This window comes from Calliphora vicina, chromosome 4, assembly GCF_958450345.1.
Source record: "Calliphora vicina chromosome 4, idCalVici1.1, whole genome shotgun sequence".
Taxonomy (NCBI): domain Eukaryota; kingdom Metazoa; phylum Arthropoda; class Insecta; order Diptera; family Calliphoridae; genus Calliphora; species Calliphora vicina.
Genome location: NC_088783.1, coordinates 99,581,154 through 99,599,568, shown reverse-complemented (window position 1 = coordinate 99,599,568; position 18,415 = coordinate 99,581,154). Strand labels below are relative to the sequence as shown.

General features: G+C 28.8%; 1 protein-coding gene across 5 annotated transcripts in view; it reads right to left on the bottom strand.

The window, feature by feature from the left end:
• Actn (alpha actinin) overlaps positions 1-18,415 on the bottom strand; it is an 80,010-nt gene that overhangs the window by 9,428 nt on the left and 52,167 nt on the right. For all 5 annotated transcript variants that reach the window (XM_065509816.1, XM_065509815.1, XM_065509818.1 and 2 more), the window contains exons 3-4: positions 486-902; positions 250-403 (exon numbers count right to left, since the gene is read on the bottom strand). In XM_065509816.1, coding sequence (XP_065365888.1) covers positions 250-403; positions 486-902 — 571 coding nt within the window. The remainder of the gene's footprint in view (positions 1-249; positions 404-485; positions 903-18,415) is intronic.

Here is an 18,415-nt window from a genome sequence, read left to right as displayed (position 1 = left end):
CCACCATCACCATTTAATGATACATAAAATAATAGATTTTTTTTTGGTCGTTCGAAGGTTTTTAAAAAAAAAATAAATAGAAATAAAAACAAAAGAAAGAAATAATGTAAAAGTGTTTGGGAAAAATAAAAGAAAGGTGCTACTAATACTAATTTGAATAAAACTATACTAATTACATCAGATATACGAGTGTAAGGAAATGTAAGAAACTAATTAAAAATAGTATATTTATTTTAGGGAGACACTCACCATCAGGATCCAACATTCTAGGAATATCTAGATATTTCTCAGCAACATCGAAGGCAGTGTTGAGATTTTCCAATGGATTGTCTTTGGAGAGTTTGGAATAGTCAATCAAGTCGGGCCTGTGGCGATGGATCAAAGCACAGAAGGCTAAACCGTCCTATTGATAACAACAAACAAATACAAATAGAGTGATAATGATTAAATCTATGAATTTTCTATGAATTTTATTTATTACTAACCTTGAATGAAAGATGGAAGTTCTGTACGTTGACATTCTTGTAGGGGGCGGTTTTGCGTTGGCACCACAACAACAAGCCCTCCTTGGCGGTCATCTCTTCAACAGAGATATCTTGAATGGCAAAGCGCAAGATGATGGTCCAGATCATACCAAGTGTCATCTTTAAATTGCCATCGACAATTTCTTCGGCACCAATCGATACCAAATGTACACCTTTGGAGGCAATAAAGTCCAAGGCTTTGTTGACATTGGCAATTTTATGGAAACGCATTTTACCACGGTCGGGCTTGGGCAAAGTTTCGCCGGAGATAACTTCCAGCAACAACATCAATTTCAAACCATTACGGAAGTCATCTTCGATATTGTCGATGCCGGTGCCAGCTTTACGCAAATGACTGTTGCACCAAGCTGTAAATGTCTGAAATGCAAAGAAAATACACAATAAATAACAATTTTAAATTGGCAATGATCGAGAAAATCTTCCTCCACATAAACACAAATACATTGTGATAAAATATTTACTTAGAAATGTGCAATAAAATGAATCGTTTAGCTCCCACACAAGTTTCCTTTCGGTGTATCCAAATTTCTTATAGCTTTTGAATTTCTTAAAAGCATATGTTTTATGTTTTTCTAAGACCTATTTTTCTAAAATAGAACTTTAACTTTCATTCAGACAAAATTTAAGAAATTATTAATTTTTACCTTAGCCAACTGCTGAAGCTAAATCCGTCGCTTACATAATCCAAAAACTAGACCTTCTTGATTGATTTAAGTTTAAATAATTGATTTAAAAAAAGTCGTCCCTAAGTACAATGTACTTAGGGACGATTTACAATCCGAAGCAACTGAGGGCTGCTTAGCGGTCGAAAAACAATAACAACAAAAGCCTGGTACTAAGCATTAGTGTAAAATCATGAGCTTTTCAAATTAATAATTTAATATTGTTTTGGATTAGAAAAAAAATTAATAAATAAACTGATTTACATGATTCACACTCGTGTAACTTATTCCCACAGACATTGTGATAATTCCCAATAAAAAATATGCACACAAAAGAAAAAACAAAAAAACAATGAATGCACAAAACAACAACAACTAAGGTCATACTAATACTATTTTAGATACATAGATATGTACATACATCTATTTCTATGAGTGTATGTAATGATCGTTAGCCAGGCGGTCGATCGGCTGGCTGGTGGTGGTACATACGGTTGCCTATTTGGATGTATGGCTGGAAAAAGTTGTTGGCAAATAAAATAAAAATCATACACACATAAAAATTGCAACAAAGACTTTAGCAAAGATCTAAAGATCTTTGTACTGTGTGTGAACTGGTTTAGAAGTAGTTTTTGTCCCCGTTCGGTGTATAAGTAAAATAACTGCATCTTAGAAAATTATAAACAACAACAAGAGCAGCACTAACGTCAACATCTATACAACCAATGTTAGAAACTTGCCATGCTCATATATTATTCCTTTTTTGCAAAAAAAAAAACTAGATTTAATGTCACTACTCTTGAATTTGTACACTGAAAATAATATGAATTGTGTGAATAGTTTCAATGCAAAATGTTATATTTTCACTTTTCAATATACATATGTATGTATTTCAGATATTTTTCTAGAGGTTTGTTTATATTTTATTGATAAAGATAACAAGTTAGAGTGCTGTGCAGTAGTTCTATAGTTGAAAGGATCGATTGTCTGGAATTGACTAGTGAATTGAAGCTATCAGCGCAAAAGTGGTGTAACCCCAAACTTACACTGCTTTTGCTCTATTACTTTGTGATATTATGCTCTGTGAAAAAACGATTTTCAGCTCCATCAGCTTTTGAATACCCAAAGGTAGCTTACCCCACTTTTATATTGATAATTGACTGTATGTAACACCACGACAGCAATCATGGCCTCAATTATACTAGCATTTTTACCTCCCAGCAAAAACTTTACTTACAAATAAACCGAGAAATATAGGGAATTTGACGACTTATTATTCTACTGGAAAACAGTACTTATTTTTGTTGGTGATGTCCCAAAAGTAATCCTTTATATTTTGGCGGAAATAAGTTGTTTTGTTAGTAGAGTTATTTATAGAATTAAAGGTCTGTTCATTTACTTTCCCAGTAAATACTTGCAACGAGAGAATAAAATCAAAATTTACAAAATTACTCTCTTAAATTCTCAAAAATAGTAAAAAGTAAATGAACGCTTTTAAAGTAACAATTGTTTTATACGCACAATTTTCTTATTTTATTCCTTTTAAAATGTATAAATACTCCTCACATTTTCTTAAAATTTATTGCAAATTCTTTTTCACTACAAAAATAAAATTTTAAATAAATAAACAATAACACAAAACATATGAAATATCAGCTGCTAACTACATATTACGAGTTCAAAAAAGAACTTGTAATAGTTTGCAACATAGAGAAGCATAGAGAGGAAACTAGAATATACTCAAACAAAAAATTACTCCAAATAATCACACACACGAGTGTTGTTTTTGTTTTCACATAGTTTTTTCTACTAATACATTCTCACCAGTTAGGTTTCTGACAAATGAGTTAGGTCTTTGACAGGAGAGTTTTCGCTCTATGTCTATTCTCTATGGTTTGTTACTAACTAGTAACATCTTTTAGTTATTGAACAGAGCTTATGTATTTACAAAAATTAAAAAAAATCAATTTTTTTAGATTTTACTACATACAAAGCAAGTTAATAAAGTCATTAATTGTAGCTTTGTAAGCGAAGTTTTTGCTGGGCTATTACTTAGTAATGAACGTTTTCACTGTAACAATTGAAAGCTGATACATTTTTATACTGTCATCCTATTTCCAGATGTTTCTAATTGTATTTCAGAAATTTCAAATTATATTTCAGTATTTTCTAATTGTATTCTAATAGCAATACAAATGGAATTTTCTGATATACAAATAGAAACTTTTGAAGTATGTATAAATTAAAATGTCTGAAATACAACTAGAAAATTTCTGAAATACAAATGGAAACTTCTGAAATAAAATTGGAATATTCTGAAATACAATTAGAAAATTCAAAAATATAATTGAAAATTTTTAAAACTCAATTAGAAATTTCTGAAATTTAATTGAAATTTTCTGAAATATAATTAGCGAAATTTCAGCATTTAGTAGCGGATAAAACATTTACCACCCAATTGAAAATTTATTCGGTTTTGGCAAGTTCTAAATAATAATGCCAAATAATTCTTAAATACGAGAAATTGTAGTAACGAATCTTTGTAATAGTAAACAAATCGCGATATTGCAAATGATTCGTTATTGATATCGTTCTCGAACCTGCAGGAATGTTTTGCTGTCACAAACTAAGCGACAATAATATATTAAATGAGATCAATAATAAAATTGCCAACTTTTTGTTTAGCACCACAACTCTCAATTGAAAATTACATTAATTTACAAAAAAATTAAGAACTTGAGAAGAATTTTCTTTAAGTGTATAATAAATGTACTTTGTTTGATTGTATGTGCTTTATTATTTAAAGACGTCATTGTAATCGGTGTTTTTGTTATTGTAGATACATATTTCTATGATATTATATCGTGTCGGTGTCACATCTGCATATTAGGCGCATGAGCACACGCCACTTTTCTTTCATTCACCATATATACATACTACATTCATTCATACATACATATGTACTTACTATATGTATTTTTTATTTTCAATATTATTTTTTATTATAAATTTTATAATTCCCATATAACTTTTTCTCTGATGTACTATAGATATGTAGATAGGTGTATATACACACAGCCTCAAAAGTGCGTAAACACCAGCGAATTTTTTGATTTTTTGAAGATCATGGAAATCATTATAGTCCGATCCAATCTCCAACAAACCGAAACTTTAAAATTTTAATCGATGGATAAATTTTAGAATTTTCATTATCTTAAAAAAAATCAAAAATAACTTTTGACGCTCACTGTATGTGACTATGTACAAGTTCATACATATAGTATATTTTACGTTTTGAGTGAATAACTGAAATCTGCCACTATGGCGAACAGATGTATACCAGTGTATTCAAACAATTTTGTAAAACAAATAAATGTCTCTTGTAAGTTGATAATTTAATAAATAAGGAGCTAATTAAAACAATAATGTGCAAATATAAAATTGAAATTGGAATTTCTTTTAAATTAGATCCTTAATAGTAATTCGAATGAAGTGCAAGTTTCGAAAATGTTTGTTTCATTAAGTTAAAGACATCACTAATTGATATATCATATTAGAGCTTGCACACGTTTGATTTCTTTTGTCAGAAATGTGTATAAGTATTTAAGGTGTTTATCAACTGTCAAGCAAAAAGCTATAACCTGAGATCTTTTAGTACATCATTCGACAAAGTTAAATTATTTACATACAGTTAGAAAGAAAATATTTGTATTTCCCAAACTTCATGGAAATCCAAGTTCTTGAAAATCTACATTGGCAGCGGCTTTGAAATTTCCTCAAATATTTAAATAGTATTTTGTTTCTTTTAATTTCAAATTGTGCTAAGTATATACATATTTAATAAAATAGAAATAATTTACACAACGTAAACAAAAGTCTGTTTCGTGTATTTAAACTGAAGCATCACTACTTGACTCATTCCATAAATTACAAAATATTTAGATAAACATTTTCTAACCACTTCACAAATGATGCTGCATCGTCAGTCAGTATGCGTTTCACTTCTTTCTCTCTAAACAAATAAAGAATGAAATAAACTGTAACACTATAATAAATACGAACAAACTGTAAATTTAATTTAAAAGGTGATCTTTCTTTTATTTGTATTTTAGAATGTTTATTATGGCAACGAACACATAAAACAACTATTATAATTTGGTTACGGATATAGAATGTAAATACGTCGTTAGTTTTAAAAGTATCAAAAGATATACATACATACGTTCTTTGGAGTTCATTCAATTAATTGATTTAATTTAAAAAAATTACTCTATTCACAAAATATAGACAAATACTTTCAATACATACAGTGCTTGACAATAAAATGGAAACTTTCTTCAAAACTACATATATTCCGTAATTTCTGTTTTTAAAAACATGAGATTTTTTTTTATTTTATATTCCTTAGCATTTTCAAAACAATGGAAACATTTAAACGGCTGCAAGAAAAATCACTAAAACAAAAAGAATATATAAGAAAACGATGTAATGTTTTCCGTTTTTTCGATATTTTTATTATTTTGATAATTTTTTCGCACAATAAGTTTTTTAAATCTTCAGTAAAAATGTTCAGATATTCGAAAATTTTAAAACCAAAATATTGAACGGTTTTAGTGCAGGATTGAAGCAAAAAAAACACTATCTGTGATAAATATTAAATTAATAAATCAGCAGTTTCAAAGCATATAAAATGGGAAATCATTTGTAAGACTTTCGATGAGTAAAAATTCAATTCCAATTCATATCATCAAATATATTAGAACTGGAATCGGATACAGACCCATTTTAAATGCTGTTATTTATATGCTGAGGAAAATATGCCACTAGTTTGAAGATTCCAGTACAACAATGACCCCAAACACATCGATTGGTTACAATATCACTAAATTTTGCATTAATTGCTAATTTATTAAAGATAGAAGATTTTTTTCCAACAAAAATATTATTTCGTTTAAATAAAACTAATTGATAGAGGATTTTGTATTGTAAGGATTACATTTTAATATGGATTTATTTTATTAATATGGATATATTTGGAGTATATGTCTATCTATAACAAATCATATCTATAAAATCAGTACGGATTAAAGCCAGCATAACTTTGAAATGAAACAACGTATGTTAACATTTTATACATGAAATTAAAGGTAATTTATTAAGCTTTAAAAAATATAACTGTAGGTTTATGTGTACTAGAATCGCCTGGTGACCGAAATTCGACCACTTTTAAAACTCTTTTTACCACTTATATGGAAAGAATTTTTAAATATTTTTTTTATATTCTGCAAATCTACAAGAAAAAACCTTTTAAACCATATATTATTCATCAATATTGGTGGACAATAACATACTTAAAAGTGTACCACAAAAAAATGTGTGGCCTATTTATATATAAGATTTATTGCGAATAAATTTTCTGTCTTTTCATTAACTTTTCTTCCCACATCTACCATTATTCCAGCATATTTATTCCATATGGATTCCAGTGAAACAAACAAATACAATATCTCGATTGGAAGAAGATTTGGGCAATTTGTTTAATTGAAGGGTTTTGGTATAACATCAATATTATTCTCATTATACCACTTCATAGTTGTATTTGAGTAATGACAACTTGTCATTGAGTAATGACAACTTGGCTGAAACTTTGTATCAGATGTGTGATGTCTTATAAATGACAGCAATCGCTTTTCCAAACTCTCTTTTTATATATAATTCTGAAAATTCTTTAAAAACGTGTCTGAAAAGCTTGACTCTTCAAATATTTTTGTTCAATTTTACGTATTCATATTAAAAGGCCACACAACCTCGAGCTGCCGAAACGTAAAATTTTTGATCTGATATCTACCGAAAATCAGGTTTTGGCTATCATTTAAGCCGACAAAGTCGAGTTTTCTAGATATTTGTGCACAATTTTATCACTAGCTTCTTTTTCCATTGTGTCTAAACATTTTAAAACTAAACATAATGACTTGCAATTCATTGCAGAATAACGGTAGATTTGTCGTTAAAAACGTATGTAAATCTTTTTAGATTTTAATAACAGGGGGCCTTGTTATGATTACTAAAGTGCGTACCGATTTTAAGTGGCCGCTTCTTTATTGTTAACTAATGGATTTAAAAAAACTTTCAGCCTGCCCTCGAATGTGTATATTAAACATAAATGGGTTTTATTGCATTAATTTAAATTTACAATCAACAATTTCTTTACTACAGTAGTAAATATTGTCTTATTTTTTTTTTGTTATACGAGTACATATTAGTAATTCAGTTCTAAAATACTCAGATATATTGTACTTTCAGAATATTTGTATGCATTTTCTTTAGGAATGACATTTACGTCATGTGAAATGATATTTGTTTATTTTATTTCTTACAGAATAATTGAATGAAAAGAAGATGTTTAATAAAACTTAAAACAGTATATGGTAATTAAAAGAAAACAAAAATCTGAAGAAGTAACACGTTTAATATTAAAATGCATTATAACGGATCATCATCATGATCATACTCTTCCCAATACGAGTGAGTGGCTAACAACACAGAAACACACGCACACTTCAGCTAGCGTCATGATCGTATGCAATAACAACAACAACAAATTAGAAGAAGACGAAATCTCTATAAAGAGGAATTGGGTCCAGCACATTGGTTTTCAAAGAATTAAAATGGATTATTATTGAAATTATTGTATATGGCCAGAAAATGCATTTCACAAAACCATCTCCGATCAAACAAAAAAAGAGAAGAGAAGAAAACAAGTTAATGCCGTTTCAACCGCTATTTTTTATGGCAACACTATCACCGGCTTAAATTTTTTTTAATTTGTTTCGTTGCACACAAACACAGCAACTCTATGGTACATATCACCTCAATAAAAAGTGACACAACATTTAGAAAATCTGCTAAATATCTGACATTAGATTAAACAAATATTTGATTTGATATCTTTACTAAATGCTGCTTTGAGCATTATTCTTTTTTTTTGATTTTCTATTTGAATCCCACACTTTTTAAGAGCTCTGAACAAATTAATTGAATAGAGAGGTGGTAAAGTAAAGTGTTTGACAGATGAATTCGAATTGTTTTATTCACAGATAAGGAGTGAGATCGAAAAATTCTTAACACACGTTTTTCATTACATTTTTTAACCCAAGTATTATTTGAATTTTTTTTTGATCAAGTTACCTTTGAAAAACATGTCAGTTATTATGTGTAATGTCAATTATATTAATTTTTTTGTTAATCTGATTAAAATGAGTGACCAGAAAAAAGTGCGTACTGAAATTATTAAATATTTTCAACAAAACCCAACTTGGTCTTACAAAAAGTTGGCCAAGCATACAAAGGTCTGCCGTCAAACTGTTTCCAATGTTATTAAACAGTACCGGGAGAACTTGTCAGTTGATAGAAAACCTGGTTCAGGTAGAAGGAATGGTCCACATGATGTTTCTAAAGCCAAAAAAATAGAACGCATTTTCAAAAGAGCTCCCAACACATCCGGTAGGAAAGCAGCCCGGTTAGCTCAGTGCTCGGACTATTTGGTACGAAAAGTTAAAGCTAATGCAGGTTTAAAAACATACAAGGCTCAAAAAGTTCCTGACAGGAACGCTACTAAAAATTTAGAGGCCAAAAACAGAGCACGGAAATTGAAGTCAAGTTTTATAAAAAAATATTCTTGCTGCATAATGGATGACGAAACGTATGTTCTGGCAGATTTTTCGCAACTTCCAGGTCAAAAATTTTATGTTGCTGATGCTCGAGGGAATGTTGAAGAAAAGTTTAGGACCCAAAAGCAGACAAAATTTCCCAGAAAGTTCTTGGTATGGCAAGCAATATGCAGTTGCGGCAAAAGAAGCCACTCATTTGTTACAACGGGCTCTATAAATACCGAAATTTACATCAAGGAATGTTTACAAAAAAGGCTGCTTCCATTCATAAGACTTCATAATGTGTCCACTTATTTTTGGCCTGACTTGGCATCCTGTCACTATGGCAAACAAGCCCTTGAGTGGTACAAGAACAATAATGTGGTATTTGTACCAAGAGAGGCAAATCCTCCAAACTGCCCGGAGCTAAGGCCAGTGGAGAGATATTGGGCTCTTGTTAAAAGAGAATTGAAGAGTACAAAAAAGGTGTCCAAAAGTGTGGTAGATTTTAAACGGAGATGGACTACATGTTCGAGCAAAGTGACAGAAAGCACTATAAAAACGTTAATGGAAGGGTTTCCGAAAAAGGTTCAAAATTTCATCACTAGTTATTAAAACTATAAAAATAATTTTTTTTGTAAATTGTAATAATAATTTCAATCAAATAAAAAAAAAATTAAAGCTGTAAGTTTAGTGGTTTCTTTTTTATATGTTAAGAATTTTTCGATCTCACTCCTTACTCTGATGTTTTCTGTTTTTTTTTGTAGCTGTAAACATACATACATATTAAAGAATTCATAAAAATATTTTTAATTAAATTTTTTATAAACCGAATAAGCACTATAGCCCTAAAAATTCAAGCGCTTGAATATTTTGTTGGAATTTGAATTGAATGCAAATTTAATTATTTTTTAAACTTGAAAAAATTAAATATTTTTCAAATAAAAAAATGTGGCTCGAATTTATGTTTCCTTTTTACTGGATAACGCTATTGATATAAAGTGTAGTACAACTATAATTCAATTGCTTGATACTGATTCAAAGCATTTAACTTGAAATCCAGCAAAAATGTTTATTGGCAATTAATTAAAATAAAGTTTTATTTGAATATCCCGGTTTCCGTCATTTTAAAATGTCTGTGATTTCGAAGTTGCGTCGATTTTGTTTCAGTTTCCGTCTCATGGCTCCGAAGTTGCGTGTTAGTCCTTCGATTTTCGTCGTTTTGGTTTCAGTTTGCGCCGCATATCTCTTTCTAACTATTGTGGCTTAGAAACTTTTTTTTTGGAAATAATTCGGTATCTTGGGAACTATTGGACATATTGTCACGAAATTTCATATGGTTTGAGCTGAGGTGTTTTACGTTTGTTCAGCTTCCGTTTACGTTTGTTCAGCTTTTTTTTTTAAAAAAATCGCCAAAATTCCATTTATTATCCGAATGAGTTGAAATTTTAAATATAAATAATCCTTGAGAAGATCTACAAAAAATACGCTTACAAGTGTAGGTTATCTCTATTAGTTGAAGAGTTGATTTATTTTTTTAAATTTTTTTATATATAAATACGGAGGGTCGAAATTTATTTTTAAAATATCAGCTATATTGGTGATAAAATTCTAAATAAAACAAAAGAAACTTGATAACAGTTATCTATCTCTTCCGATTACGAATTAGTCCTTAGTAGTTTACTGGAATACATCTGTAGTAAATGGAGTTTCTACAAACATTTAAAATCATCTCAGCAGATGATTAAAAAATTTTATGAAATCATGTACATACAGGGATTATTGTCAAATGAATTTACGCATGCTTAGACACTTAACCTTAACACTTGACAACAAACCGTTGAGTTTTTTTTTATTATTAATTTTCATTATTTTTTTTCCTCTGAATTTACCAGTTATTGCTTTTTTTTTGAGCTGACCATAAAAACCAAACATACTTTTAATCATGTTCTATTAAACGAAGAAAGCAAAATAATAAGAATCAAGTTTATATAATGATGACGTTGATGGAAGTGATGACAACTTTATATTAACAATACGGTACAGTGCATTGGAGTGGAGTGGAGTGTTGCATGCATCACCCAACAACGACAATTTTACTGGTTTCTTTAGAATCGCCAACGACAAAATTAAAGAAGATGCTACATGATTTACAATTTAATTGCAAAAAAAAAAAAATAAAAAAAAACATATATTGTTTAAAACTATGATTCCTGGCTGGATCAAATGCAACTCATTCAACATAGTAAATGGGTCATTAAGGGGTTAATACTGTATTATATAAGAGAAAGAAATATAAAAACGACATTCGTTTCTTCGTTCATAAGCTGTTAAAATAACAACATTCTAAAGAATTCGTTCAGTGCAGAGAGGGAGAGAAAAAAGCCGGTTTCATTTAAATGTACCGTTTTCCAGCAGTACGTAGAGGTAATAGCAAGAACAGATATGGAGCAGCAGGTTACAAACTGGTAACCACCATATGTACACTAACACATCACAACACACCACTCCACACCACAAGACAATATTTCTTATTCGTTTTTAATACGAGTATCTCTTGTTTTTATTTTGATTCTTTTAATTTTTTATTTTTTTTAATATTTACTTGTTGACTCTGGTTCTGCCTCTTGCATTTGTTTTCTTAATTTTTTTATTTACATATTTTGTTTTCATATTCATAATTGATTTTATTTTATATTTTTTTTTTTTGTAAACATGGGGGCATACAACTTTACTTTTTATCTGTCCTTTGTTGCAAAAATGCCAATAGGAAATAATTGTGGTTTAATGTGAGAAAGTGACAAATGAAAAGTGACGAACCGTTGTTATAAACACGTTTTAATCGGTTGCTTTACCAACCGTATAAGAATAACTTATTCGATTAATCGATCTACGATTTCCGCTCCCTGATCCTTTGAATGTTCGATTCTAGATGTTCATACATGATTTAAAAAGAGCTTTCAGCGACATTTTTTAGCACTATTGGAGGTTGTATAATAGATAGTCGAATTAAAGTTTTGAACTTGTACTTTAAAAATTTAATCAAACATTGAAGGAATAAAAGTTTAATATTTTTCAATCGGACGGTAGAGTAAGAGTTTGGAGTAGTGTAGTAAACACTGTCTAACATGGCGGAGGTCATGTTGTGGGATTATATGGCTGCATCTGGTGTAGGAAACTTAGTTTTCAATGGATTAAACTGAGTACCTTAATATTTTAAAAGAAAACCTACTACAATGCAATCTAAAGTTAAATCTTGGGGAATATTTCTATTTCTAACATGAATCCCATAGAACATATATGGGATGAATTGGACAGACAACTTAAAGAAGTCCTGTTACAAGAATGGCTAAATACTGGAGCTGATGTCTCAACAAAATTGGTCCCTTAAAAAATGCCATGACGATTAAAAGAAGTCATTAAAAAAAATATTTTCCTAACAAAAATTAGAAACGGTGTGAATATTTTTGCCCGCTTAAAATTGAACTTCGAAACATTAGTTATATTTCAATACTCGTTTAAAAAATATGGAAGATTAATGATAAATCTGTCTGCTGTGTGAATATTTAAGTCCGGCACTGTATTTACCTACATATCGCTCATGTGCTGCAACAACGTCATAATTCAAAAAAAGTCTTTTCGAGAAAAACGACTTTGAATGTTTTATGCGCAAATGAGCGATATGTATAAAAAAATATAAAACTAGCTGAAGCTGTTATTAACTAGTTTAACAACAGCATCAGCTGTACTTCGCCACGTAAAACAGTTCGGCAAAAAGTAAAAATGTTTAAGTTACAAGATATTGGTAGAGATTTTGCAATTATTGAACAGTTATCAATAAAATTAGTATGGTTGCAAAATAATTAAAAGCAGGATTTTATTTTAACCCTTTAATGCGTATTGTTGCCAATTGTCTACATTCCAGTTCCACTTAATTTTAGACGAATATAACCTTGATACTAATTCAGAAAAATCAAATGGAGTACGAAAAGTTTCAGCTAACGAAATTCTAAATCAAACTAAAGCTAAAGAAAATATAATAAATAAAAATCAACTAAATATTTGACACTTTATAGAAAAATAAAAGTAAAAATCATGCATTTAAGGGTTAAAGTTGTTTTTTTTTTGAAAAGAACCGACTTTAGTGTTTGACTGTGCTTATGGGCCATGGGGTTTTTTCAATTTAGTTCTCTGAAATTTCAATATTTCATTTTCATTGAATTTAGAAAAATCTCTTGAATTTATCACCCACTTTTTGAAATGTTTATGTGTATAAACAAATTGAATTAAAAATAGATTTTTATTCAGTACCCAGTTATTATCGTAAACATACAGTCGGTAAGAAAAGTAATGTATCATTTGGTCAACATTATACATAACTACAACCCACATATGTATCTAAATTTATGTAAATATGTACATATTTGTATAATTTAAATGACCTAAATGTTTCAGTTAATTTTATTTTTAATTTACAAGTCATAACAATAATTGTAAACAAAAGAGATGAAATTAAATATTATTTTTAAAGAAATTTCATCAATGGACGCCTTTTTATTAAAGTACATATGTATGTATGTACTCGTATATGAAGTAAATACATATACAATCAATAGCTATTTATGTATTTACTAGTACATAAGTAGTATAAACATTAATACATACAAAACAAATTATACAACAAAATAAAGTTTAAATTTAAATACAAATTTTGTTGAGGAAGATGACTAATTCACTTCAAAAAAATTTACAATTGAACCAAAAAATTAAAAATAAATTCATTTGGTTGTTGTAGAACAATAACAAAAAATGTTTTGCTTAAATAAACAAAAACACACAAATATTTTTGCGCTTAAAATCTGTTCATGAATAAAGAAAATCACAAGACTGTGCCGAATTTTTTATACCCAACACCAAAACATCAGGAAATCACAAATGTTATTTTACCACTTTTAATATTTCTACATGATTATGATTATGTAAATCCTATACTACTTGATAATATATCAGATAGTGACAAACGAAATGACAAATTTAAATTCCACCCTCGATATTTAATGATGGCATTGAATATAAAAATAACATAATGAATAATGACTCCTAATCGTACACCTGTAGGCAGCGTTTAATTCTTAAAGGTCTCATCAATGTAAACAAAACATTTTACATTTGTTTTGATTTTATTTTCGTGGACTCGTTTAAAGATTATAAATTTAATAAATACATATGGATGTACCTACATATACAATCTTTAGAAAATAAGATAAAATAAAAAACTAAATTTTTGTTTTTTTCAAAATAGACAAAATAAATTATATAATACTGTGATGTACTAAAAATAATAATGGTATTTTTGTGTCTGTTGCCATTTTTATTTTTGTAAAGTCCAACAGAATGTTATGAAATATTTAAAATCAGAACAGCAAAAACAACAAAACAAAATAACTGTCAAAATAAAATGAGTGACGGCACCTGACATTCGTTTTTCTATATAAATAAAACTATATAGTACATAAATATGTACATATGTATCCAAATGTTTGTATATACATACAACGTATCTCAATATGAGAATACCATTGTGCTCCTGCATGAGACATTGAACACATACCCACTCACTCACATTCCCATTAGAGATCGTGTCCAAAAACAATATTTTCTATTGTATTTCAAAGACTACGATGGCGGACTCTACTTGAGAGCTTTCGTTAGCTAGTTGTAGACTTTTTATGCGCATGCGCAAAATAATTAAAGATTGAGCAAAACATTTACCACTCCCTCCTTTAGATGCTTTTGAATGTTCTCGCAGGCAGACAATACAGATAATTTAAACAACAAATAATAACAAAACATAAACAGTGTAAAGAGAAGTGGCATGTCATGGTGTGGCAAGGTGTGATGAGATGAGATGAGGGGAAACAATTACTCGAGAAAGCTTTTTCAGAATATTTCATAGATCTTACAGCTTTTGGAAGCTCTGACCGGCGCACTTTAAACTTGGCCGATCCATTTTTGGCTGAATGTAATTTGATGCTGTTTGTGTTATTAACCAACCCCCCTGTCAACAAAAAACAAAAACAAAAATAAAAAGACGACAACAAACTACAGTTTAAAGAGAGACAACATTTTAAATTGAAAGTTAAAAGTTAAAAGTGAAGAGAGAAATAAACCAAAATAAAAAAATAATAATGTTGTGTATTAGGTTTGATTCGACAAACTAATCTATGACTGATGTTGCTTGTTAATGTTGCAGACTGACTGCCAGCCAGCTCACCAACCAACCAGCCACATACATATAAACATACTAAAATCATGTAGATACATTTGTCTTAAATGCTACATACTTTGTAATAAGTAATCATACAATGTTAAATATTTCATTTGTCAACAAAACTGTCAAATTGTCATCAAAGAAAATATTCTTTGCCTCTACTTTGTTTTTCATTAAAATAAATTTTGGTTTTGTTTCCAACAAATCTATTTCATATTTTGCATATTGATCTTAATTATTGTTATGTTGACATTTGAAGGTTTTTCAAAAATAAAATAAAAAAAATATTGAAAATGTTATTTTGAAAAATTGATTTTTGAAATAAATTACACATGTTTTTAAAGTTTTTAAATTGCACCTGTGCGAATTTTAAATTATAAATACATACATATTTAATCCCTTGAAATTAAAAACAAAATTTAATAACTTTTTTTGAAAAATTTAATTATAAAAATGACACTCAAATTGCAATTGCTTTCTCTGTAAATCTTGCAGTAATGGTACTATCAGAGCAATTAATTGACAACATAAGAATGGCCTTTAAAGAGAATAATTTATATTATAAAAAAACTTAAAAGATGCACAACGTTGAGAAGTTCGTCTTAATAATGCAATTTCACAGCATCTCATTATGATTGGGAATGCAAAATTTTCTTAGTGTGATCATACTATGATCTTTAGAGATAACATGTCATTTACAACCCAAATAATTATTGTTATATTATAGGAACCACTATGATCATTTCATATACACAATTATATGTGATGCTGTTAAATAATATTTTTCTGGAATGTGAGAAAAAATCGCTTACTAACTTTAAAAGTTGGTACCAAAAGTAAATGTTATATCAAAAATGTTGGACATTCTTAAGAAGTTTTGGAAAATAGGACTTTTCCCAAAATTATCGAAATATTAGAGAAAGTTTGATAATTTTCAAAGTTATTAAGAAATGTGTATTACATGTGAGAACCAACCGGCAATTCAGACAAATTTTATTGGATCCGTCAGTGACGCCCATTTTTGAGACAGATCGTGAAAGAATCCTGCACCAAGGTAGGGTCACACATGGCAAATATTTCCTCAAAAACATTTGTTTGACGTGTTTACTCTTACAAGTGATTTGTAAGATCAAACAGCATCAAATAAAATAAAACTAAATTTTTTGTTTTGAATCATCCTAAGTAATATAAGTTTTTGAAATAAATAAAAAAATTCAAATGTATTTTATTTAGTGGTTACGTCTTTTTCATCAAATATTTGTCATGTGTGAACCTACCTCTAGTGTGAGCTCACGTAGAGCGAGATAGTCTCATAGAAAAAGATTTCCCCACTTCATCCGGAAAACTTTTACAACAGTTGTTGTCATAATTTCAATCTTACAGCACCCAGTAAATATATCTACAGAGAATAAATGTAGTTGCGCATGTTTACTGTAACCATTTCAAAATTTTTATAAGTTTTTTTAACAATATTATAGTCACAGTAATTATTTATATGATTATCTCAATCAAATATATGATTGCAGTAAACAAGTATATGTTGGTGACAATAATTCTTATAAAAAAGAATTTACCATATTATGTTGTTCTCGGCTTGTGGAACTCACTTAATCTGAGAACAACATATTATGATATACTGCTTCATCATGATTGACAATCATGTCAATCGTAAGTTAACCATATTGTAGTTACCACAATCATATAAATAATTACTGTGACTATAATATTGTTAAAAAACTTGTAAAAATTTTTTTAACTATCGGTTTATTCTTGAATTTTTCACGCTGCTGTCTCCGTATGGAAATCGAAATGTGGGAAACCATGAGGACAAGAGATCGATTGGGTTAGCCAGGAGAACAGAGTTTCTAGCCCAGTCATCTGTTGATGGTATTGTAATACGAAAGGTCATAGCAAAACTCGATGTATGTACTATATAATCCGTAGAATCTCAGGTTTCAGAAATTGAATAATTATGTACAATATACAAAGTAAAATGATTTTAATTTGTTTGTATTTTTAACCTTTTAATGTATTGAAATGTAATAATACAATTGGTCAATTCACAAGGTCTCCTATCAGGTCACATTGTCATAGTGTCCTAATATTTCATAATGGTTTGAAAATGTTGTTATTGACTTTCAAGCAAAAAATGTTCTAAAATAATACTACTATGTTTATTGTGTTATCGTAACCAACCAGCAGAGACCTGGGCCGCGTAAGAGTCGGTAAAGCCGAGCAGTCGTGTCGTCAAATATAGGACAATATGACATTATAGGAGACCTTGTGAATTGACCAAATGTATAATTATGAAAGTTTATTTTCTGTTTAAATAACTCCAAAATAGTTTCTTTGAGAAATATTAAAGAAGATCTTAATTTAATTGATATTTCATGAAATAAGTAGTAGAAATATTTTGAAATATTTTCAGTAATGATATTAATAATATATTTTATTGGAAAATATTAGAAAAAAATAACAAATATTTCATCATAAATATGTAATTAACCAAGCTGTTTTCATTAGTGTAGTAGTGCTTAATTCCATTCAACCAATTAATTTTCCCTTATAGATTATTTCAGGGACAGATAAATACATACATATGTAGATATTTATGTATCTGTGTTGGTTTATATTTAAGTATTTGTGTACGAGTATCTTTCAAATATTACGTTAGTTTTCTCTATATTGAAATTAAAATTGTTGAGAACATAAATTATTTAGTTTGTTGTTGCCAGCAGCATTTAGCAATGAATTAAAATTTTTCTAAATATTATTTTGTATTTAAGTTTTCAATAAATTTATAATAAAATGTCACATTTAATAAATTTAATACTCATGTGTGTGTGTGTATGTGTAACTTGTTAAGTTAAAATTTATTTATAAAAAATTTTCCATTTGAGTTGTTTGTTTTTTTTTATTTGGTTCGTTCTGCAGAAAAATGTTTTCAAGATCACATTAGAAATGTGCCATTAAAAAATGTATGAATCTTTTTTTTTTTATTTATACATAGAAATATACACACTGAGATAGAAATTCTGACATTTACACCTACACATTTAAAAATATAAATACACCCGCGTCCCACATAATGTCTTTGATTTAAAGGAGATGAAAAAAATAAATTAAATAGAAAATTTTCATAATTTACGAAATCAATTTTTGAAAGACAACTAATTTTATTATTGTGTGAAGATGATATTAATATTATGAAACATACATACATACATATACATATATTCATGGATACATATACAAAATATTCAAATTAATTTGAAATTAAATTAAAAA